This window comes from Eumetopias jubatus, unplaced genomic scaffold, assembly GCF_037043125.1.
Source record: "Eumetopias jubatus isolate StellerSeaLion01/CBP00866 unplaced genomic scaffold, mEumJub1_p1.0 scaffold_3, whole genome shotgun sequence".
In the NCBI taxonomy this organism is placed as follows: Eukaryota; Metazoa; Chordata; class Mammalia; order Carnivora; family Otariidae; genus Eumetopias; species Eumetopias jubatus.
Genome location: NW_028274809.1, coordinates 161,235,278 through 161,260,008, shown reverse-complemented (window position 1 = coordinate 161,260,008; position 24,731 = coordinate 161,235,278). Strand labels below are relative to the sequence as shown.

Sequence of the window (24,731 nt, the reverse complement as noted above, 5' to 3'; positions counted from 1 at the left end):
ACATAGCTTTTTAAATTTTTTTTCTTAATTTTTATTGCGTAGATACCTTTAGGGGGTTGTGCTTCATAATGTCCTAAAATATTTTACCTTAAAATGAAGGAAATCAATGTGTGAGGTTTTGTAGCATGAAGGCCATGCACCTAACGTGTCCTTTTTTGGTGTAAATTCAGGAGTCTCGATGAAGCAATATCATGCCATTCTGTGGCCTTTGCTTTCCTTAACCACCTGCCAAATGGTTCCATGATTGTTGGACTGTAGAGCAGCATCACTTTGTTGGTCCCTTAAAGACCTGCGTAGTGGTTACTTGGTTTTAAGTTCAGATTTATTTTTTACTTTTCTCTGTATATACACATACACAGCAAGATAAATAGCTAAAATAAACTGCAGGCAAAACAATGTATGTGTGTGATTATGCATAGTTACATTTACACTTATTAGTGCGTAGAAAGTACTGTATAGCACAAGCCGTTCTGATGGAAGACTTTAAGTTATAATTTGAAGGAAACAGATACCATATCATCTTCTCTTGATTTAAAAGCTGTCAAACATATCACGACACAGAAATCTCTATTTTTGAGGTCCCCAAGTGCCAAGATCCATATTTATTTTCATGACTAGATATTCAAGAAATGAATTACTGTTGCCCTCTCATCACACGCGTACAGCTTGGTTCACAAGAAACCCACCCTATGCTAGAGCATACCTTGGCAAGAGTGACCAAAGCCAGTGGGCCAGCGCTATTTTGACTTTTTCACAATAGGCTCCAGTCGCTCCAACTGAGTCAGTTATGTGGAAAACCACAAATCCACATTGATTCATAGGAAGCTGGAAAAAGTGGCTTATCCATCCCATATTTTCTTTCATTCTACTAATAAAGATCTTGCATAAAACTCTTAAGGCACAAGTAGATAAACACCACTTATATTTTGTCTTAGCTAATAATAGAAAGCTTTGGCTGCTGAATCTGTTATTTGTACAAGTGAGAAGATACACTGAAAACTTAAAAGGCACATATGAAGAAGGAAACATTGAGGGAAAAAAGTTTACTGGAGCAATGTTATAGTGAAGTATTAGAAATAATCTAAATGTTGATCACTTAGGAAATAGACTTTAAAACTCCGGGATGAATATTCACTGGACTACTTCCATGTTTAATCTAAGTCATGCATCAACCACTGGCCCCCAAAACAACCCACTGTTTTGTGAAGAAGGTTTTATTAGAACATTAGCCATACTCCCTTGTTTACATATTGTCTGTAGCTACTTACATGCTACAAGGGCAGAGTTGATTTGTTACAACATAGACTGCATGACTCTCAAAGTCAAAACAAAATATTTGCTATTTAGCCATTTACAGAAAAAGTTTACCAACCCCTGATCCAAGTTAAAATAGCACATATTGTAAAATGCACCATTACTGGATGTACTACTAATACAGAAAAAATTTATGCCAGTTAAACTATGACAAGCCTTCAGTTGTAAGAAGTATCTTACATTTTAGAGACATCAAAATATGAAAAAAATCATCTTAGAATGGATGAGTTGTGGATATAGCACTTCAAGTAAATAAACGACAGTGTTGGCATCAACGTGGATAATCTCACATGCTTAATGTTGAGTAAGCAAAAGGCAAGTGTAGAGCAATTTGCAAAATGATGTGAACGATATGATGATATTTATATGTCTCTTAAATAACAAAACAGTATTAGGAGTTTCTGTGACCGTGGGTACGTGTAGGTAGGGATAATTTGAAAGAATTGGAAGAATTTAAAGAAAACCGATGACAGGTTTTCCCTGGGAGGAAGAGGAAGGAAGACAAGGGTGGGGTTTTACCTTTACCTGTAATCTGCTTAAGTGAAGCTTAAATGTCACTTTCTTCAAAGAACTCTTGCTCAGAGTCATTCAGTTTTTTTTTTTTTAAAGAGGTAATTTACTAATAAAAGATATTTTTGAAAAGCATCAAAACGTGAAAAAGCTGGAAGAAAATATGTCAATATAAACAGTGGTAAATTCTTTACAGTAGAAATATGGATGATTCCTTTTGTGTTGTATTTGTTATAATAGTAAAGAACTTCATGGGTAACTGAAAACGATTAGTCATATTCTTCATTTCTACCTCAATCAAAAGAGATTAAGGTTTGAAGAAGTACATGTTAATCAATTACCTGACGTTACAAACTAATCCTGTTTTTCTACTGTGGCATTAGGATTAAACAACGTGCAAGTCAGGGCCAGATTTCATAGTTAAAAACTTTTTCTCATAACGGTGGTACAGCTAATCTTTAAATACAATGTACTTGATTCCTCACCATGAAAAACCACCAAGTGGAAAAGTTAAATGTCAGGTGCATTTTACCAAACAGAAATAGCTTGTCATGAGTCATGTTATTGATGTACTGATGTCATTTCTTTCAGCCTGACCTCACTTGTTTTGAAATGTACCTTGTGATTTTACTCAATTTTATATGCTGTCACGTGCAGTTCAGACCCCCGTGTTACTTATTAAATGCATTCATTTTGTCTGTCTGTAGCAGAGCTTCCAAAAATAATCTCTGTGTCATTCAGAAGGGTTCCAGATTTATTTCTTTTGATGAGGAGGATCTGCTCACCTACCACTGATTTTATTTAGTTTTTGTTTCTGTCTTGTTGTTTTAAGCATGTCTTTCTCTCTAGAGGAGTGTTTTATCAGAAATAGGCCAAGCTGCCTGCCTTCGAGATTAAGAAATAAAGTGTGTCCAAGAAAGTGCTGGTGGGAAATGCGGCCATGGGGCCTTCAGTCTATAGGAAGCGACAGCCTATGAGGCTGAGGTCTCATGCCACTAGAACCAAAACAGAGTGCTCTGCTGCTCACCATTTAACTCCACGTTTTCTTTTTCCAGTTCAATTTCACCATTTAGCATTGAGAGCACAAGACGCCAGAGACGGTCTGAATCCCCAGACTCCAGAAAACGGCGTATCCACAGATGTGATTTTGAGGGATGCAACAAAGTATACACGAAAAGTTCTCACCTGAAGGCTCACCGAAGGACACATACAGGTACAGTGTCCCAGGGCTTCTCACTTGGGGTGGGGCGGGGGGAGGTTCAGTGAAAGTCCCAAAGGGACCACTGGTTGACTCCGGGGTCCTGAGTGCGCTGGAATGGTGTTTTATACTTGCTCGTTATATAGCCATCTGAAGTTTACTTCCTGTCTGAGGGGAGTGCATTCCCCTGTCTCAGTTGAAAAAGGCTTAAGTCTTAGTGAACCTTAGCAACCAATGAAGTATGTCTTCTAGGTCTCAAGGACGTTTACGATGGTGGGACACAGTGATCCAGCCTTTTTTATAATCAGTGTTGCCACTTAACCATTGTCTGGTTTCTCAGATTCTAAAATGTCCACAAAGCACACTGAAGAACAAGCTGAACAAAATTATTTTATCCTCTTAAAGTTAGCATTTTAAGCATCACTCAAATCCTGTTTTCCCCCCTCGGTCTCTTCCCCCAAACGACCAAACAAATAAACCAAAATAAATAAAAATAAATAAATAAATAAATAAATAAATAAATAAATAAAATAAAATTGACACATATATAGCACTGTAAGGAGTGTAAAAAAATATTTTCATATGATTCCATTTGATTTTCACTGGCATTTTAGAGAGAGAGAGGATTTTTTAATACTCAGTTTACAGAGAAAGAAATGGAGATCGCACATGATTTACTGACTCTGTCACCATCCAGACACCCCCAAGCCATCCATCCACCCTTCCATCCATCCATATACCCATCCATGTACTCATCTACCCACTCATCCATCCATCCACCCACCCAGGAAATAACCTAGTGACTCTTTACTTAGCCCCCTACCCACCTCTTCCATCCTATGCATTGTGTGTTCCTCAGCCGGCACCCCCGGCTTCCTTGGCTTCTGGGTCCTGTTGGGAGCCACCAGTGGGAGGCTCTGGGAAGAGACTAAAGGTGGAAAGAGGGCCCCACAATTACACTACCTTTTCTAGGAAAAGTGACTGGAATGTGTGAAGCTCAAAGAAGCAGATAGAAGAGGCAAATTCATTCACACACATTCCTGGTAATTCCTGGTAGCAGTGTGCCACAGATCCCGCAAGCTGAGTCCGGTGACTGTTCTTGACAGGAATCCGATGTCAACACCTACCTCTACCTGGAAACTTCAAGTGTAACAGACTCCCGTTGGGCTATGTGAATAGTACTGCCGTCTCAAAGATCTTAAAATAGCCACACTGTGAACACCATTTCCTGGCCAAGGTAGCGAAATCATGTAAGCCAGCATTCATTGCCATTTACTTAGTCATGTTAGCAGAAGGTTTGCAGCTGCTTTGCAGAGACTGTGCCATGACTTCCATACATCAAGACAGGGCATCATTTGTGCGTGTGTGTGATGAAGTTCTGGTGTAGGAGGCTGGTCTGGAGTCAAAAAACATTGCAGAATCTGGAGTTTACTTTTGCTCATCTAACATATAACATACTTTGAATACTTCTAATAATTCAGCAGGTTTCACAAACTGCCTCTTCATCTTTCATCCCTGCTCCCAGTCCTTTTCCTTTTTCTACTTAATTCCAGATTCTTGCCTCTCCGTTGATTCTGAGCTTCCCCAGCAGAGGTTTTCGTCTATCTCTTCGGCACTATTTTTGAATCAATTTCTTTACCATTTAGGCAAAGAATGAGTATAAAAACATGAGAGTCAAAGAAGCATGTTCCGTCCTGTCAGTAGATAATGAACACAGATCACAGTCGTAAGTATGATCAGGTCCTATCACTCACCTTTAACGGGAGCATTTCTGTTTAAAAAAAAGAGGAAGCTTTCTTCGGTAAATCTTCATGTATTTTGAGTTATTCCTTGAACTTTCTGAAATACGTATTAGCCTCATTTGTACGGAGACACCTCTATTCCATTTATCCCAAGTGATGAACAGTGGATGAGAGGAGAAGGTTTAATTAGGAACTAGTAAAGGATCTAACCCCATGGCATTAAGGTATTCCATCGTATAGGTTAGTTAACATATACTATGAAAGTAGGGCAGACATGATGTATGCGTTATAATGCAAAGCAATATAAACTTTGAATGTTGAAGCAGAATTAATTAGCTTGGGTTATTAATAAGATGAAATCATAGACTCATAGGGTCCGCATGGACCTTATATGCCACAGAGTCTTCTTTGTTTCCTAACTTCGGGAATCCCTTGGGTGTCATCCCTCACAAAGAACAAGTCACTACGATGCAGTTTTCTGCACACGTACACATCTTCGGTTTTATTTGATCCTCGCAACACCCATGGCTGCAGATGTCATTATCCCCTTTGTGCAGTTGTGGCTCCTGGTCAAGTGTTGTTCCCACGGCAGTGAGCTTGTTCTTCTGCAACACAAGCTGGGTGAAATTTCTGAGGGCAGAGTCCTCATGTCATCAGTACTGAATTGCCTCTTAATGGCCTTGTTTGGCTCCCAGTACCTTCTGGTTGAATGGAATAGCTCCAACTATCCATTCAACCAAAGCTCTTATTTTCACTCCCTGGCCCCGGTGCCCCTCACAACCCGATCATTAACTGCTGGCATCTTCATTTCTCCAAATCACATACCCTCGGTTCTCTTAGCCATGTTTTTCTAGATATACTCAAACATGTCACTGTGTCTTCTCACGTTTTCACACCGCAAATTGAGGGAAGAGGTCTTGTTAATGGGCATCTCTTAAAATGTAAAAATGGTATTAAGTCCTTTAGCAGTTGACTCTGTTAAGTCCTAAATCAAAGACGGCTGAGGTCTACATCTAGTCCATCCCTTGTACCTAGAACTGATTCCTTTTGAACCTCAACACGCAATGTTGTGTGGGTAGTTGGATCTGTCCCTCCAGCGACGGCTCTCTCAGGAGTAGTGCGTTTCCTCTCATTGGACACATTTCGCTGCAGGCCAGATGATCTCCTGTGGGAGATACAGGGCAGAATCGGAATTCTGAGGGCTGCGAATGCCCTTTCAAGTCTGGGAAATAATGATTCTGCATCCACTCGATTGACTTGGACCTGTTCTTCAAATAAGTTGAAATGACTTTGAAACCTCTCCCTGCCCACCTTGCATTTAGTATTTTAGCTCTCTCCTTCAGCTTCTCCATTTTTGCCAGGTATTATGTAAGACAGGCGTAAGGAAAAAGCTCTGAGATGTGATCCCAGAGACTTCCATCCAAGTGGGTCTTAATTCATTAACCAGTAGCTAAAAATCCACCCAACTGTCCTACCTCCAGTCCCTCTTTCTTGATCTCACAGCTACATCAACAGATTCCTTGTGAAATTCCTACTCCAGACCAAGACATGCCAAATCCATCCATCCACTTAGCAGAGGGATATTTACTCCGTAAGACATAGCCTCCTAAATGATCAAGTAATAGTCCTTTTAAAAAGAAAGAATGAAATTTGGTTCAAAGTGAGCCCTTACGTGTTTCTGATTTATAATCCTACGCAAGATTTCTCAATTTTGTGTTCAAACTGAAATCAGCACTAGTTGAAGAGGGATTCACGTTGGCTTGCTTTGCTTTTAATAAGTGTCTTAGCCATACCTTTGCTTCAGGCATTTTGAGTAAGTTATTTGTGCGTGACCAATAACAATGAACGTAGAGCTTGGGATTATAACAGATGACTTATGAGGAGTACGCACGCTATGGGAGGTGAGCAAGTAGCAATAAGAAATTCCCCTTGATAAAGTCACGTTAATTTTACCTTTAACACTTGATCTTTTGTGCTTTATTAGTACACGATCAGTCATCTATTTAGAACCTGCACAGTAAATTAAACACGTTTGGAGAAGTGCAAAAGAGGAACGTTCTCTAGATACTAGCAATTTAGAGTAAAGAGAAATGCTAAAGAGTTCCTTTTTAAATTTGAAAATGATTTAAATGTATTGTCATGACTGTGCAGGTTAGAATAATAACATAAAGTCTTGCCCAAACGATTTTTTTTTTTAAAGATTTTATTTATTTTTTTGAGAGAGAGACAATGAGAGACAGAGAGCACAAGAGGGAAGAGGGTCAGAGGGAGAAGCAGACTCCCTGCTGAGCAGGGAGCCTGATATGGGACTCGATCCCGGGACTCCAGGATCATGACCTGAGCTGAAGGCAGTCGCTTAACCAACTGAGCCACCCAGGCGCCCTTGCCCAAACGATTTTGACTGCCTTTACTAACACTTGCCTGGGGTAAAAAGGAAGAAAAAATATATATATCTCAGCAACCCTGAACACGTGGTTGTTAGCAGGTACATTGTTCCTATTCACTGGTTTAAATTGTGTCTCCTCTGCATGGAGCAGTGTACAGTGTATTTAAATGAATATGCAGTATAATTAGATTAATGGCCATTTAAACCTTTGTTACACAAGACTAGCATGTAGTCTGAGTTTCCCTCATTTCATTTTAAGAATTGTGTTGCTTATTAAATGACTTAAACATAAATTTTAGAAGGACATAGTCTTATGAATCTGGTAGTGCTGTTTACAGTTCTCTTATTTTCTAAAAAGGTAAGTCACAGTATTTCTAAAATGCAGAACAGGCAAGCAACATTCAGGCATCAGTGATCCCTGTGGCCACTAGATGGTGCACTACAACCAGACGTTGGGTCTCGTCTTAGAGGGTCTGAAAGTCAACGAGAACGCTCTGGTGGTATGTGGGACATGACAGAATGATCAATGTCCTGCGAAAGACTGCCATAATGATGAACAAAGAAAAGACAACATAATGATAAATTTAAAACCAGATTTTTAAAAGAGTAATTTTAACATATAAAAATATTCAGTTTCTAATGACTGGGAGTATTTTATATTCCAACTTGCTAGCCTACTCTCTAAAAAATCTGTGAGGCTTATTTAGCCAGTGTTGTCTGATATTCATTTCCATTCATATGAAAACTGTATGCCTACATTTTAAAAATTAGTACCTGTGAAGCGATCCCATTTCTTATCAATCTCACTTTCTCAAAAGTAAGTCCTACCTGAATTTTATACGTCAAAGAAGTTAACTCATATGGATGCTTTAAAGTTATTAACCAACTATGATTTAAGTCTCTAAAATGTGTCCTTCTCTACCTTTTACAAATGGAGGAAATGATGTATGATTTAGCTCTTCCCTGGAGGAATGATACCTTTGTAATTAATATCCAATAATGATGGTGCATTTGTGGAACACACATGGGTGCCCGCACGTGCACACACACACATTCAGACACACACATCTATCCGAAATGCTTGCAGATTCCGTGCCTTTTCACTTTTTCACTTGCCTTATCGCTTGTCACTGCTATTCGTACATTTCTTGCTTCTAATTTTGACACCTTGTTTAACTGGGTGAGATTCTGGAATGGTTTGATGATATTCCTACAAAGAAATTCACGAGCTCTGTTACATCTGTGCGTATTAGTGGCCTTTCTTCATAGGTCTCGTACTTGCTCGATCAGGTGGTGGGGTGCTGCTCATACTTCCACATCTGTCTTCATTAATTAAATCACTCACTCGTATAAAGCTCTGTGTCAGGCCTGCTGTCTAGATTTGTTGTTAGATAAAACACAGGGGGCTTAGCGATGCTGAGATAATTAATCACTTAAGAGAAAACCGGCATTTTTCAGGTAAAAATCTTCTCCCAACAAGTTGTTGGTAAGTCTTGGCCAAACCACTCATAAGTATGAGCATACTGGTACTTGCTGAGAAATAAAAAACTGTAATAGAAATAGAGCTACACTGAAGTCAGCAGACAAGAGTTTGAATCTGTCCTTGGTCCCTAGCTGGTTGGCAAACTTGGACAAGCTAATTCACTCTGTGAATCTCAGGTTTTCTGTCTCATTTTTATTTGTGAACATAAACACAGTGCACTGTTGTGTAATTACCGCAGGGGTATCGGCTTTATATTCCCAGTAAATACAGTGACTCACCCACCTCAGGGACTCAGTGTTGAATTGAAATTGTGTGTGTTTGAATACTGATACAGGTATATGTTCTTATTGTGACCAGTAGGTTCAAGGCAAAAAAGTGTGCACCCCTTAGTAAATATGCATCACAAGCAGCTACAATCATGTTATCTCTGTACTTCAGATCCTACTAATTTAACATTTTTAGAATTCAGAAAAAGTTAAGTGAAAGCTAACTGTTGTTTAATAAGTCCTCTTTATCATCATTTTGGTAAAATGATGATATAAATAATCTTAAAAGAAATACATTTAAGATAGTAAAACATAGTTTTCATTTGAAAAAAACTCATGTGTAGACAGATTTAACAAGACACAGACTTACTGAGCATTTTCCATGTCTAAGGCATTACAGATTTTTTTCTTGAAGAAGGCAGAAAGAGGCAAAGCCCCCATCCTCAGTGAACAGGTCCATAAGTGTGCTAGATAAGATTCATATGAATAGTCATGCCAAAGGCCAAGTGTGCAAAGCCCTATAAAAAAGGGAGACGCAAAAGGACAAACCAACACAGTGGGAGCTTTCTGTTATGGCCAGGGAATTTGGGGACACCTTCCTACTCTGGGCACAAGGAAGGCCCTTCTCATCTGACTCCTATTCATCTGTTAAACCTCCTTTGCTGACCCTATCCCAATTGGCCTCTTTCCTCAACTATACATGCATGAATCTCCAAATGTGCTCAACTCTATGGAGCTCAATCGTACATTCCCCGCCCCCCCCCCACCCTCCGACCTGAAATGGCCTGCCTAGGGGCCTCCTTTCTTCCTACTTTTTTAGAAACTCTATTGCTTTTCCAAACTGTTTCCATGTTTCCTGTTCTGTTACGCTGTCTGACTACCCTCCTTCCCCAGGCAGATAGAACTCTCTATGACCCTAGAGCACTTGGGCATTTCTGTGTCCCAACACAAAGGAAGGTATGTGGGAAACATCGGGCCCTCCATCTGACTGGACATGAGGGTAGAGAAGAGGAAGACTTTGCAGACATTGGTACGTGTGGTTTAGGAGTAAGAAATGCTGTGAACAGGCATGGAGACCACAGATGGGAGAGAGCTGACATTTCCTGAGGACCTGCCAGATCCCGGGCACGATGCTCAGCTCTACTAGCGCTTGACATATTTTAATTGTGTCTGTAAATTTAGAGCACTTACCCATTTTCATACAGTGAACAAGCAGTGGAGCTGGGATTCAAACTGCAGTCTCTCTAGAACCCTACACCCAGTCTCAGACAAGTTTGCTAAGAACCTGCCTGCCTCCTCTCCACTCGAGCCGCGCGTTCCTCTGCGTGGCTAGCCAGCGGTCCCTACCTGTCTAGTGACGGTCATTCAGGTGCTTTTGAAGTAATAAGATAACAAGGGACTTTAAATGGTCTATTTTTAAAGCTTTTCATTAATGTGAACTGGTCTTTCTTCTGAGTCTATTAAAATTTTACTTTGTTAGAAAGCCAGTGAGACAACAAGGACCAGAAGCATTAATAATTAAATAGGCGGCTCTTGAGTGCTCATTCAGTGTGAGGTTCTCTGCATAGTAATGGGTCCGCCATGAAGACGAAGACAGCAGGGAGTTCTAAATGTGGTGGGGGAGACAGCCGTGGCCACAAATATTCACCATGTGCAGCATGATCGGAAAGCTATGAGTGAGCTTGATACACGGTGCCGTGAAAGCCCAGACGGGCTGATGGGTCCTGCCTGCGGGTGGTGGACATCACCTACCCCCGCAAACAAACATCGAAGTGCCTTTTCTAAAAAGGACCCTGAATCATCTGGATGAAAAACAAAGTGCTGTGAAAGTGTTGCACTTGTTTTCATTTATGGAGATGTTACTTTAACCTAGAGAGTTGCTATGTAGAAACATGTTGAACCTGAGGTTTACAATGATCCGAATTCAGGTACCAATGCAGTACATATTTGATTTGATTTGGTTTTAAAAGTGTTAACAACCTTATTTTGGCGTGCCTGGGTGGTTCAGTTGGTTAAGTGTCCGACTCCTGATTTTGGCTCGGGTCATGATCTCAGGGGTGTGAGATTGAGCCCTGAGTCGGGCTCCGCACTGGGCATGGAACCTGCTTAAGATTCTCTCTCTCTCTCTCTCTCTCTCTCTCAAAAAAAAAGTGTTACCTTATTTAATTTGTTTTAAAAGTAAATTCATCTTTTTCATATCTTTAGAAAAGTAATGGCTTTTTAGCTTAATTATTACCTCCGTTAAATAAATAAATTACTAAAATGAGTTTTGCTTCTTAATCCTTTTTGTGTTAGCACACAAATCATTAATGACAGTGGAAAGTCCAAAACACCAGGGTATCTTATGACCATGCTCTGTGTCTTCCTTCTTTTACTTTTGGGTTTATTTTATCCATATACCAATCAAAATGGTGTTGTAAGCAGGAGTGGGGTAATAATATCCCCAGCCCTTGTACTTTCTCAGTTCTATCAAAGAATGACTAGACTATGAGTTTTAGTCATCCTGTCCTGAATGGCAAAATTAGCTACTGCTAATATGAAATTTGTGGGCTTTGTGTGCTTAGTGAAACTGTTAAAGATAATAAGGAGCTGTATCTTTGCAGAAAACATGTCCACCCCTAAAGAATATATAAAAAATAATGTTTATCATGATTAAGATTATTCAATAAAAATCTTCATACCTAAGAATAAAAAGAATTATAAAGTAAATATGTTGTTTTAAAGATGAAAATAATGTTTATTTGAGTAGCAAAATAGAAGGCTCAGTCACATGTCATGTTACTAATTTTAAACGTTTAAAATGAGATATTTGTTTGCAGACCAGACCTTTAAATGGCAGTAGTTTTAAATAAAACCTCCAAAATTTATTTTCCTTTTCAAAAATATATATTCTAATTCCTTAGAATAGAAAAGATGGTAGAAGGATAGAATGCTAGCAATAGACTGCCTCACAAAATAGATTACTCTTTTTTTTAAGATTTTATTTATGTTAGAGCACGCACAAGCAGGGGGAGGAGCAGAGGGAGAGAGAGAGAGAATCTCAAGCAGACTCTGCACTGAGCACAGAGCCCAGTGCAGGGCTCGATTTCACGACCCTGAGATCATGACCCAAGCAGAAACCAAGAGTTGGACCTTAACTGACTGAGCCACCCAGGAGCCCCTCTTTTTTTTTTTTTTTTAAGTAAGCTCTACACCCAATGTGGGGCTTGAACCCACAACCTCTGAGATCAAGAATCACACACTCCACTGTCTGAGCCAGCCAGGTGCCCCTAGATTACTCTTAACTTGACCGTTGTATGTTACATTTTAAAAGAATGTGAGGTATTTGAATTTAAGCAGTGTCATTCATTTAACCAACAAGCATTTATTAGCACCGAGCTGTGTAGGCCCTGGGGATGTAGTGATGAAGAACGCTCCAAGCCATCCTCAGTACAGAACTGCTGAGTGGGGCGGGCAGACAGGAAAACCAGCAGTCACAGTAGGGCGTGATGAGAGTTTAAGACAGGTGTGTCCAGGGTACGGAGGAGCGACATGATCAGATTGTCTTAGAGAAAGTTTTCCTCCAGTGAGGTGCGGATGGTATTGGAGGGGGTAACACATGAGACAGGGAAACAGAATCATTAGAAGTTGGTATCGGTGGAAGGTGGCAAGAAGCTAAGGAAAGGCCGCCTGCCACTGGGGCGATAAACTGGAGAGGACAGCTGGACAGATATTTGGAAGGCAGCACTGGCAGGTGTAATAATCAGGTTGGGGCAGGCAGAGAGTAACAGTGAGGAGTCCAAGAAATCTCCCCAACTAGAGAAGTTCATGGCTTGATACCTGAGGAGGTAGGATTGCCTTTTTTTTCCGGATAGCAAAACAGAAGGAGAAACCTGTCTTATTCGGGTGGTAAATGCTGAGTACAGTTTTGGTCATGATGAGATGGCTTTTGGACTGCCACTTCCGTGGTAGATCTCTCTCTCATGCTTAGGAGAGAGACGGAGGTGTCAGTTCTTAGGAATCTTTTCCTTACAAGTTGTAGTGGAAGCCATGGGAGCCAAGGAGAACACAGGCAGGTGAGGAGAAGTCAAAGTCAACATCTTGGTAAACATTTATGTGACAGGTAAAGGAAGAACGCTCTGCAAAAGAAACTAAAAGGAAAATATAACCAGAAACATAGGAAAATAAATATTATCATGACGTGGAAATAGAAACTCAGAAGAGCCAAAGAAAGTATTACCCTTAGACCTTGAACTTTTTGCTTTCAGTAAAGCATGTTTTTATTATAGGATATTTTAGTTCACTTATACTTGATTCCTACCTGAGACGGGCTAGTCTCTGTGTTAACACATTGTCTGTCCTGTAAGTACTAATTCACATTTTCAGCCTGCTTCTCTAGCTCTAACCAGATAGCTTGGTTTATTAAAGCAGTGACTTAAAAGTGTCAGGAGGCAATATAGAGGAGAGGTTCCAACTGAGAGCTCTCGTGTCTGACTCCCAGGGTTCATATCCCACCTCGACCGCATACCAACTGGGGTTGAAGTGAAGTGAAGTGAAGTGGGCTTGGTTACTGCAACTACTTCACTGGGAATTGGTAAAGTTCATATCCGTAAAGCTCTTAGAACGAAGTGTGGTGCACAAAAGTGCTATATGCTTTGGCAAATACTGTTTTTATCAAAGATAGCCATTATGGAATTTCATGGGGAAGAAAGAACAAATCCACTTGGTCTCATTTACACATCATGAAGAAGACAGTTAATTCAGCCCAGACAATTCAGGGGGGCAGAGACTAACATATTGATTACGTGTTTGACTGACTTGACAAGATCAAATGGATCCAACAAATTATAGAATACTGCATTGTTCTCTTTGACCGATCAAGAAGTTTTATGCTTAAAATGTTAGGAAAATCAAGATCAAAATTGACATCCAATTAGCAGAACTCCCTTAATTTTTTTTTTCAATAGCAAACAGGATCTATTTTTTTAACTACCTATATTTCTTAGAAAAAACAGAAAAATCTTAAATTTCATAACTATAAAATTAAATATTCTTTTATTAAGCACCTCTCATTTCTTAGGCACAGGCCATGTGAACTTCTTAGTTTCTCAAGTGTAGGAATAGTGTGTCCATTTTACAGATGGGGAAACAGTACTTCAGAAAGCTGAACACTGGAGCCTGAGATCTAATTGCAGGTAGATGACCGAGCCAGCGTTTGACCAGGCTTTCTGCCTGGTCTCAAAGCCTGTGCTATTTTATGCCACCTTAACTCCACCAAGAGAGAAGGCAACCCGGTCTACCCTGAGGACAAGTCAGGGGCTGTGTAATCTCAGCTCTAGGTTTCTGTTTCCTCGTCTTAAAAGTACCTAATTTCCTCCCAGATCTAAAATAATGTGAACTTTTATGAACTAATGTAACAGAAACCAGAAGACAAGATAGGAATCTTGATTCTGGTCCACCCCCCCCCCCATATGCAAATACCATTCCTCAAGTGAAACAGATTGTCACAGCAAATATGTTGAGCCTTGAGTGTAATGAAGCTCATTTGTCAGCGTCTGGGGCCCCATAACTTTATAAAAGTTAAACAGGGACACGTTTCAGAAATGCACTTCTGAACCGAAAAAAATGCCTGTTCTTCCTGTTGCAAAAGGTGTTCCTTTTCAGTTGCTTGAGAAAATATTAGAGAGAAGCTGATGTGAGAACATGGCTGTTTTGTTTGACCCAGACTTTTTCAAACGGCACATTCCTCTTCTGCGTATTGCTCACACGTCATTTTAATATGAAAGGGCACCTGTCTTTTGTCTCAGTACACATTTACCTTTCAGCATTTCAGATGGTAAGATGGGAGGTACCTGAAAAAGTTATTTTTGTTTCGTGGGTTTTGGGAATCCATTCAATACCTGGTGTTTTCTTTAGACTTTATTATGCTTCTGCTGAGTAAATGTCATGGAAATGCATTTAGTGACTCTTAATCCTTTTCTTTAACCAAGATTGAAAGAGACAGGGGTTCTCATAATAAATCAGTTTGTTGACTGTTGCAAGGGAAAAAAACCCTGACGTGAGTTTTCATTTTCTCAGGACACTTAATTAGACTTCTGTTTAAATAATGCCCGTGAATACACACACACACACACACACACACACAGGCAATTATGCATAAAAAATTATATATAACTTGAACCCCAAAAGTACAGTTAAAAAGAGTGTTTTAGAACAAAACTTTACAAACCTCCTCGTTTGTCCTTTCCTCTCTCTCTTTTTCATCTTTATAGGACTGTTACACTGAAAAAAAAAGAAGCTCTTGCTATTAGTTTTGGTTAACATTTTCCTTTTTCAGAGGTTCTCATAGTGTAGTCCAGGTTTTTTAAAGAACAGAGGAGGACAGATTGTGCTCAAAAATGGCCAGATTTTTTTTTTTTTTAAACACAAAGTGTGGAAATGGCTTGGATTTGTCATGGGACATGGAGAACTTCACACTTCAAAACCGAAGACCTACAAGTTAACAAACTGCTCCCCAAAGTATGGCGTGGGATTAAGCTACCAATTAATTACCCAGGTTGTGTCCTTCGGTTTTTCTTAGACACTAGCAACTTAATGTCTCAATTTAGCCAAGAAACATCACCTACTAAGGCTTATTGGTAAAGACATATACGATACCATTTTCTATCATTTCATTATTTCATGGGATTAGTAGAAGAAACAAAAATCAAAAATGATCCGATGGTGGAGACAAAACTTCCCATTACTTTGAAAAACATTAACTACGCTTTCAGAGATTTTGCCACCAGGGATTCTAAGTGTACTTGTGAATTAGACAAAAGGAAGGAAGAAGGTGAGCATGCTATTTTTATTTTCAGATTATTTCTAGGGAAAACAGATTTGAATAACACATTTGCAGAAATCTAATTCAAATGCATTGAAGGACAATTCACAATTCCTGAAGAAATGACTGGAAAGCGTGTTTACTGTTAACTGTCATTCAGCCCAATGCCGAGCCGGCAGTAGAAGCACAGACTGGGAGATGCCTGACTCCTCTCATCGTCCAAGCCAACTCTTTCCATAGGAAAATTGTCTTGGAAAATGCACTTACCATTCTGTACATACCACGCTGCTTCTTAACATTAAATTTAGTTTTTTATTTTCTAGGAAGATTTTAAAGGAAAGAAGACAGAATAGAAGAAAGATTCTGTCTGCTTGTTATATCCTTTCAGGGCTCATTTATGCATACTACAATACATCTTACAAATGTATTTATCATTTTAATAAGTTTTTACTCACATCAGGAAGTTTCTGTTACTCTCATTTATTTCTAAGATTGTATCCTTTAAATTGCTTTAAAGCACAAGCATAAAATACAATGTATAGTTCCATACAATGCAGTGGCCACTAAAATTGTTCTTCTATCCACTTCTAGGACTTGGTTAGTCTAAAAAGAGCATTTATTGATTTTTTTTTTTTTAAATAAGATGCTAGGCAGTGGACAGGTATAATCAAACCCTTGGTCTCTCTTGAGCGAAGGGCAGAGGTCAGCTCCGCGTCTGGTCAGGGTAGCCGTCTCATACCCCACCCCCTATAGCTCAGCCTCTAATTTTGAAGAGAGAGTTGAAGGTAATCATTTTCTTTTTTCCTCTTTTTTTTTTTTTTTTAAGCATGGGGCGAGAATACGCAAACTCCAGTTTTATTAATGAGGCAGTAGGGGCAAGGTATGGTATACTTAAGTTTTCGTGGATATTAAGAAGAAAGTATACCTTTTTATAAGAAGTTTTCGAGGAAAATTCACTTACCACTCAGACAGTTAAGTTTACTCTTTTCTGATATGCTTTCTCCCTCGCTGCTCCCTAGTGGAAAAGGTTTGCATTCATCATTATATGCCTTCATTTGTTGCCTAGCCCCTTAATAACTTACAAGCTTATTTATCATTTTCATTGGTTTTATTCAAGAGTAGGGACATGTCTACTTCTGGTAGTTTTGAGACCTATTCCTTGTCTATCTTTTTTTTATCAAGATATAACCGACATAGAACATTTAATCAGTTTCAGGTGTACAACATTCAATATTTGTATAGGTTGTGAAATGATCCCTACAGTAAGTGTAGGTAACATCTGTCACCACAGATGCTGATGATTTTTTGTGTGTGATGAGAACTTTTCATTAAGATCTACTCTCAGCAACTTTCTAGTCTCCCCATGACTTCGTTTCTCTGTGCCTTTTGACCCACTTCACCCATTTCACCCAGCCTTGTCTTTCCTGATTGCTTATTGCCCTGGATTCTACCTCACAGAATACTTCTCCAGTTCTGCACTAAGTCTTCCTGCTCCACGGGACTCACAGAAATCCGTACCATCAGTTCCTCCTTCCCCTGTGCCCCATGCCCGGAAACATCCATGTTAGAAACGATGCCATACAGCCAAGCTACCTCCCTGTGCCTTCCTTCCCAGACTCAGTAGAATAGTAACTTGTCATGATTCACAGTGACCTTGTAACACGACTGTGTTAAAAGGCCTTGGGGAGGAGCCTCCATCACTATGTAGAATCATTGTGCTTTTGGTTACCAGATAAGAATAAACTTAATTGTCTGAGTGATAAGTGAATTTTCCTTGAAAATTTCTTATAAAAAGGTATACTTTCTTTTTACTATCCATAAAAACTTAAGCACAATATTCCTTGCCCCTATTGCCTCATTAATAAAAGTATATAGAGACATTCCCGATCCTAAAGATATTTTTAAAACTCAGATCGGATTGGGTGAGCCTTTTCAGAGAGTCAATCACTCCAGAACTCTCAATTTAAAGAATTTGACATGAAATATCATGTGTGTTTATTACTGAGTAGGCTGTGAGAATTTTAGTTGGGGTCCTAAGTGGAGAATAAGTGGTTATTCTATAGCCAAAAGATTCCCTCACCCACCCATCCCAAATTAACAGTGTGCATTATGTACCCCAGTTCAATAAGTTAACATAATCAGGAACCCTGCAGAAGGCTCAGGTGACCCCTTACAGCAGGGGTCAGTAAACTTTCTGTAAAGGGCCAGATAGTAAATTTCTAGGCATTGCAGGCCAGACGTTCTCTGTTACAGGGCTCAATTCTGCATCACTGGATGACAGCCTTAAACAATATGGAGACTCGTGTTCTGACAAAAACGTATTTATGGACGCTAAAATTTGAATTTTATGTAATTTTCACATGCCGTGAAATAGTCCTCTTGATTTTTTTCCAACCACGTACCAAGTGTAAAAACCACTCTAAGCTGCACAAAAAACAGGCCACAGACTGGATTTAGCCTGGAAGAGCCACTCTCTGCTTTAGATTTTCAAGTGGAAAGGACATAAATGCCGTTATTAAACAGCCAAAATGGAAGGAAAAGTAAGACTATTATAATTGTGAGGCAGGAATTAGAGAACATTAAGTGCCTACTCTGGGTGTACAAGGAAATCCAGAGAGTACCTGAGACGATATACTGTCCCCATGGTGGGCCATTCGAACTCTACCATCCTTTCTGAGAGCAGACTGGAGGCTCTCGCCCACTCCTTGTCTCTACTTACTTACTTTCCAGGCTCATCCCAGCTATGGGTCCCCTTCCTCTCTATCTAGAATGGCCAAGGGAGGCATACACATAGGACACTTCCACATCCATCCTTCAACTAAGAAAACCCGCTATTCTTTCCTTCCTAGGCCTTACACTCTTGGTAGCTGGTTCCAGAGTGACAGCAGAGAGGACTGGGAGATGCCTGTTGGTGACAAAGAGTCCACCAGCTGAGCTCAGTGCCCCAAAGACGGATGTGTTTTTGAAGACGTGATTTATATCAAGCTCAGCTTGTTAGAACCCGTGCTCCTGATGTGAATTCACAAACACATAGGGAGGACATGTAAATAAAAGCGTGTTAATAGTTGCCATTGATATACTGTGTAGGAGACAATCTTTTTAAGTTAGGGGTTTTGCTGATTTTTCTTTTTTTTAATTTCTGTTCAACTTGGGTCAGTAGACACCTGCATATGAAGATTTTTGTCTCTGTAGGACGTCTAGAATGAGTCAGAGGTTGAGGTTTTGGGTTAATCCACTCAGTAGGCTTCTACTTGAAAGGAGCCCTTTCAGAGGAACCTGGAGCTTTCTGTGGTCCACAGTGCATCAATATTTCTCGATTTAACTGGTCTGTGCTATTCACTCCCTTCTGAAAGGGTCACTTGATCCTGAAAGGACCCATATAGATAGCATTTATTTCAGAGTTGAATGAAAATTGTTGGGTCCAGTTCAGGCTAGTTCTCCCATGTAGGCATCACTTGTACGCTCACTTATAGAGCTTAGTGATTCTGTGTGGGTGTGGGTGTGGGGGTGTGTGTGTGGGTGTGGTGTGTGTGTCAGTTTCACTGATTCGTACAAGCATTTGTTTGACACTTATCCTAGGCTCCAAGGATACTGAAATGGTAGAGGCATAGTCCTTGACCTCCACGTATTCAGAAATGAATGGGTAGAGGAAAAAGGCATCTGAATAAAATCTTTATGACATATTTCGATAGATGATATAATAGAAATAAGAAATGAATGATTTGGGAGTACCTGAGAAAGTAGAACCAACTTTGAGGATGTGACAAAGTGTACATGGGAAAAGAATTATACATTCCACTGCAGCATATTGAAAAGCACTGGATTTGGAGCCAAATACACCTTTTCTTCTGACACTGGGCAAGTTACTTTACTACACTGGACCTCATCTGTAAAGTGGGGTTAACAATACTCACCCTGCAGCTCTATGCATAGGAATCAGCAAAAAGCTTCCTTTCCTGACTTAGGCCCTTTTCACCAAGACTGTGTGTGGCCAGGAAGCCTGTTGTTCACTCTTGGATAGGAGGAACAGAAGGAGAGATCACTGTTTGTGGGGTTGCATGGGGACAGGGCATCCATTCTGAATGAGAGCCAGGAAAAAAAAAAAAAACACACCTGGGTCAACCATTGTCTCTCTCCCCCTGGGAGTTCATTTGGACAATGGTTAGTGTATCCTTTCCCAGCAAAGCCTTTGCGTATTTTACTGTCCTTACAAGTTGACTGAAGGACCCGGTCAAATTACATGCTTCTTCAGATGGCTTTTCACCATGAGTTTCAACACTAAAACCAACTTGATGATTCCTCAGAGCTCACCCTATTTAAATCACTGAAAAGAGTATTTAAACTTTACACTCTTAAGCTATCTAGGATTCTTTTCCAACAGACAAGCAAAAAGTAGATGTTTATGAGTGATGTGTACTTCACACCTAATTTCTGGGGAGTGGTGGAATGCTTTTACCTTTTGATGGGATTTTGTGCCTGTTCCCGATGACTGATAAATGGACATTGTGTCCTAAAATAGCCTTAAACCATCTAAGTGATGCACATTTGGGGAGGAGTATTGAAACTAAACGTAACTAATGACCCTTTATAATTCTTTGTGAGTCTCAGCTTTAGAGCCACATCAGCCTAGGCAGAGAGCTAAAATGCCTTTTTTAGTCGAGCAAGTGGTGATTCTATCCAGTAGTGGTCATTCTGTGCCTTTGGATGTTTTGACCGAAAAGTCATGTCCCCGTCATTGAGGAGGCAGGTGTTAACTAACTTGCCAGATGAGATGTCACAACAGGAGAGACGAGATCGAACGCCCCCCTCCATTCCCCCGACCTGACAGACCCCCAGCCCGCCGGCAGGATGGTAAGGTTTCCCGACCAAAGATGACCACACGGAACACCCGCTGAGCGCAGCCAGTCTCCCCACACGTAGTGCTGGCTTGGTTATTATGGGAAAGTGACGGAGCACCAAAAGCGTGTGTCCCTTTTTCTTCCAGGAGAGAAACCCTACAAGTGTACCTGGGAAGGCTGCACCTGGAAGTTCGCTCGCTCGGACGAACTGACAAGGCATTACCGCAAACACACGGGAGTGAAGCCATTCAAGTGCGCGGACTGTGATCGCAGCTTTTCCCGGTCAGATCATTTGGCACTGCACCGCCGAAGGCACATGCTGGTGTGAGGACTGCTACCTGTCCAGCTAAGCAGCAGAGCTGGATCTCTTAGCGGCACCCCCTTCAGCAGGGCTGAACCCCCTCCACAGTGTTAACATGAAAGGGCATCACCATCCCACGATGTCTGAAACCAGAGCAGGAAAAAGAAGGAACCCTTCTCCTTCTGGTCTGAAGGTAACCCCCATCACGACTCCACGAGAAACCCGTCTTCGCGCTGGCCTGGGAGATCCGTGACCCAAACGCTGAAGAGACAGGCATTGTCTCCCGAGCCGTGTACTCTGCCATTTCAAGATGTTTGTAGCTTGGACCAGTTTTCTGAGCTGTCAGACATTTTGTTATTGATCCCTTAAAGGTCATCTACCACCAACCGATGGCTAGAGCAGGACCTTTCAAATTGGGATTCTTCTCCCGTCACCCCCCCCTTCCCCCCTTTTTACTGAAATTTTCGTTACTGTCTCAGTAAGATAGAACACACATCCAGTCTGTTACCAGTGAGCAGCACGAACGTAGAGAAGGAGCAGCCTGTTGGAGAGTTCCGTTCCCTGAAAAGAAAGGGGCACTCGGGCGGCCCTTGGCCACAGTGTGACAGCATTCTAGATAGCACCACCCACCACTTGTCATTATGCCATGCCCTGAAGAGAAACCGACATTGAATCTTTCATTTGTTTGTCATTGATTGTTTTTGTTTTGTTCTGATTCTGTTTTGTTCATCTGTTCGAGCAGAGGGGCAGCGACATTTCAGGTGGAGTGTAGTCCCGGTGTCTGCCCTGGCGTGGACCGGCACAGAGGTGTTCTGTAGTTGAATAGGAAGAGCCTGGCTAAAGAAACTGCTGCCCCACTTCAAATCGCAGTGTTCTGTCCCCTAGGCATCATCTCTTCCTGCCCCTACTATTTGATTACAAGGAATCAGGGGGGAAAAAAAAAACAAAACTTGCTTAGACACACTGGCACCAAGGTAAGAGGTGGGGCTGCTCAGGCAAAGTCAGTGAACATGAAAAATCAGACAAAGCAGAGATGGAATAATGTGCCTCTTGAGGAGAAAAGCAATAATGAATAAAAGGACTTTCCTACAATAACTTCACTGAGGACTCACGTTACCAATTTTCATACCTACTAAAGGGATTGTAAAAAACACCCCAGCATTTTAGAGGTCTTGGTTACACTGACAGCACTGAGGTAATCTTTCTGCTGTTTGTTGTCCTGCTTGGTTGAGTACCACAATTAAAGATTATGCTCCCCTTTTCTTGTTTGAAAACGGTTATTTGGTGACCAGAAAGGCCAAGGAGGCATAGCAGGGAATTAACCCCTGGGTTAGTGGGTCAGTTCTCCTTGGAACCGAGTCAGTGGAAAGGGAGTGCTCCCCGAGGAAAGCCTGACATGGTGCTAATTTCCTCACTTGGAGAGCCAAGGCTAAGTGACTCTCCATTAGGTTCTTCTATACAAATTTCATTTTCTAAACTGTATCAGACCCCAGGGGTTCTGCATTGGCATGGACAGGGATGTTGAACCCACTCATCCTGTGCTGAGGGTGAGGGGAGATCACAGTCCCATCAACCCCCTAAAATTATGAGCCTTTCTTGCAACTAGCGAAGTATACAGTAAACAAAGCAATACATCACCAACAAGCATTCTTTCAGAAAAATTACCATATTTTTTCCCCACTAAAAGCTGGGTTTTTTTCAGCTTTATGTGGCTAAGGGGCTTGGTGACATTTTTTTGTTATTGTTGTTATTGTTGTTGTTAAGATTTTTTATAGCTTAGGTATAAGGAGTTACCAGCATAGACCTTTGCAATATATTTTAATTACAAACATTTGATTTGGGGAATTGCACAAATTAACCTCACAATATTCCTAGCTCATTTTTTAAATGTTTGAACATTCTGAAATAATTTCCGGTGGCAGAACTGTCCTTTTTAGGATCATCTCCTCATTCAGAGAATCTTATTCTGACAAGGCAAGGAACAATAAAACATTTAAATAAGGACAGTTTGTGTTGGATGGTATTAAGAAGGAATTGTTTTAAATGTTCAAGCAACAGCATAATGATGTTCAGGTCAAATTCTGTCTTCAAAATTATGTGCTCTGCATTTTCTGCCGGGTCTAAAAAACTCATCAGGCAATTTCCCTCGAACAAGGGCTTCGATTCTATTGATAAATAACTTCTTTTGCTACACAGTCTACTCCCCACCAAGCACTGTTTTTTTTTGTGGGTTTTGGTTTTTTTTGTTTTTTTGTTTTTTGTTTTGTTTTTGTTTTGTTTTTTACCAACTGGAAAGTTTTCTATCTGTACTGTATACAATTCCTACTTCTCATTGCCTGTGACCATTTTGGGTAGAAAAGGGTTTCTGGCTGCACGCCAGCGTTGGTTCCTGGTCAGTGACAAAGAACACGGAGAATGGCCAACACGGAGAGTGACCGCCCTCCCTGCTGGTCCTGGAACCCGGTTGGCAGTCAGTAGGTGAATCACCCAGCTGCAGTGTAGACTTGATTTCATTCTGCCTGCCTTCAGAAGATGGGCCGATCTCTTCTCTGCACAGAGATGTCTTGAGAGTGTTACAGGTAGAAATGGTTTTTAGAATTCATAGAACTGACAGGCAGTGGGAGCTTCCTGAGTGACAGCTTGATTTAAATTTAGCACAGAACTAAATAGGCTGCTCCTCTCTGATCACATAGGAAAGGTTCAGGGAAGTGAGCTTTTTCTCCTCATCCTCTGAAAGTGGAAACCAGACTGAGATGGTAAGTTAGCCACTAAACAGTGTTAGGCCATCCCCCCACCCACCCACCCTTTTGACATGCTCAATACTTCTAAAGAAGGATCCAAGCACAAACAGTGAGTGAGTGAGTTGCCGATCTCACCCCAGGACTGAAACGTACCCAGGGCTCGTCCTGGAACATAGCAGATTCTCCCTGGTGAGTTTTCTACTCCTGTTTCCCCACGGAAAGGAAAGCGGTTGGGGAGAGAAGGAATTGGGTTTTTAGGGAGGAATATCTTCAGGCGTGGAGAAGCCTCCGCCATTTCATCTGTGTCCATTCTAGCCTCTTTTGAAAAGCACAGTAGTAAATGACGAACACCAGAAAAGGCGCAGAATCCACAGGACTGGTCCATCCCCTGACTAGAAGCATTCTTTGCTTTTAACTTTGGAGCTGTTCAGTTCGCAGTTGGACGTGTGTGCGCATCTGAGAACTTCTCCACAGACAGCGTGATGGCTTGAGAAGCTACGGTAGGCCTGGCGATCTTGTGCGTTGTAGAGATGGAGTTCAAGGGAGTTAGCGTTCTTTGAAAAGTTATGAGTTACTCTGAGGTTCTGATAGATCCCTTCCCCATATTCTGACCTTAAGTTGTTCGGAAGCAGATTCAGTCTTCCCCATCCACGTCCAGCCCCATCCTGACAGTTATGTGTGGACTCCGAGAAGCCTGCTTGATAACTTGTCTTAAGTTCTATTAAGACGTTTAGACTGAACTTCCTAATGGCTTTCCCATAAAGAATATACTACTGCTTGGCATCACTTCGACAAAACACTATAGGACATTTATTTTCAAAAGCAGTGGAGTAACAGTAACACAAACCACATTTTTTAAAGAGCACTTTTGATTCACTTGAAAGTTTCAGTGGAAAACGGGAAGAGGATTGTGGGGGGAAAGAACTGATGAGATGCTGCAGCGTTTACAGATGCCAGTTCTAGGTGATTAGGAAGGCCATTCTCCTTGTGCTTGAAATCTGGAATAGCTTATACCAAGGTTGTGTTCCTTTTTATACAACTCTTTTTAACTTCAATTTTTGCCATTTGTGTTTCGAACGTAAATATAATTCTGCACTTTGAGATCAGTTCATTCGAACGACAACATGTATATGTGGATAAAGATGCAGTA

The 24,731-nt window shown here is 40.8% G+C and overlaps 1 protein-coding gene across 5 annotated transcripts in view; it reads left to right on the top strand.

Annotated features, from left to right (window-relative positions):
- KLF12 (KLF transcription factor 12) overlaps positions 1–22,100 on the top strand; it is a 398,169-nt gene extending 376,069 nt beyond the window's left edge. For all 5 annotated transcript variants that reach the window (XM_088021861.1, XM_088021863.1, XM_028106075.2 and 2 more), the window contains 2 exons: positions 2,880–3,037; positions 20,686–22,100. In XM_088021861.1, the coding sequence (XP_087877987.1) occupies positions 2,880–3,037; positions 20,686–20,867 (340 nt within the window). In that variant the 3' untranslated portion in view covers positions 20,868–22,100. The remainder of the gene's footprint in view (positions 1–2,879; positions 3,038–20,685) is intronic.
- Positions 22,101–24,731: the final 2,631 nt, after the last annotated feature.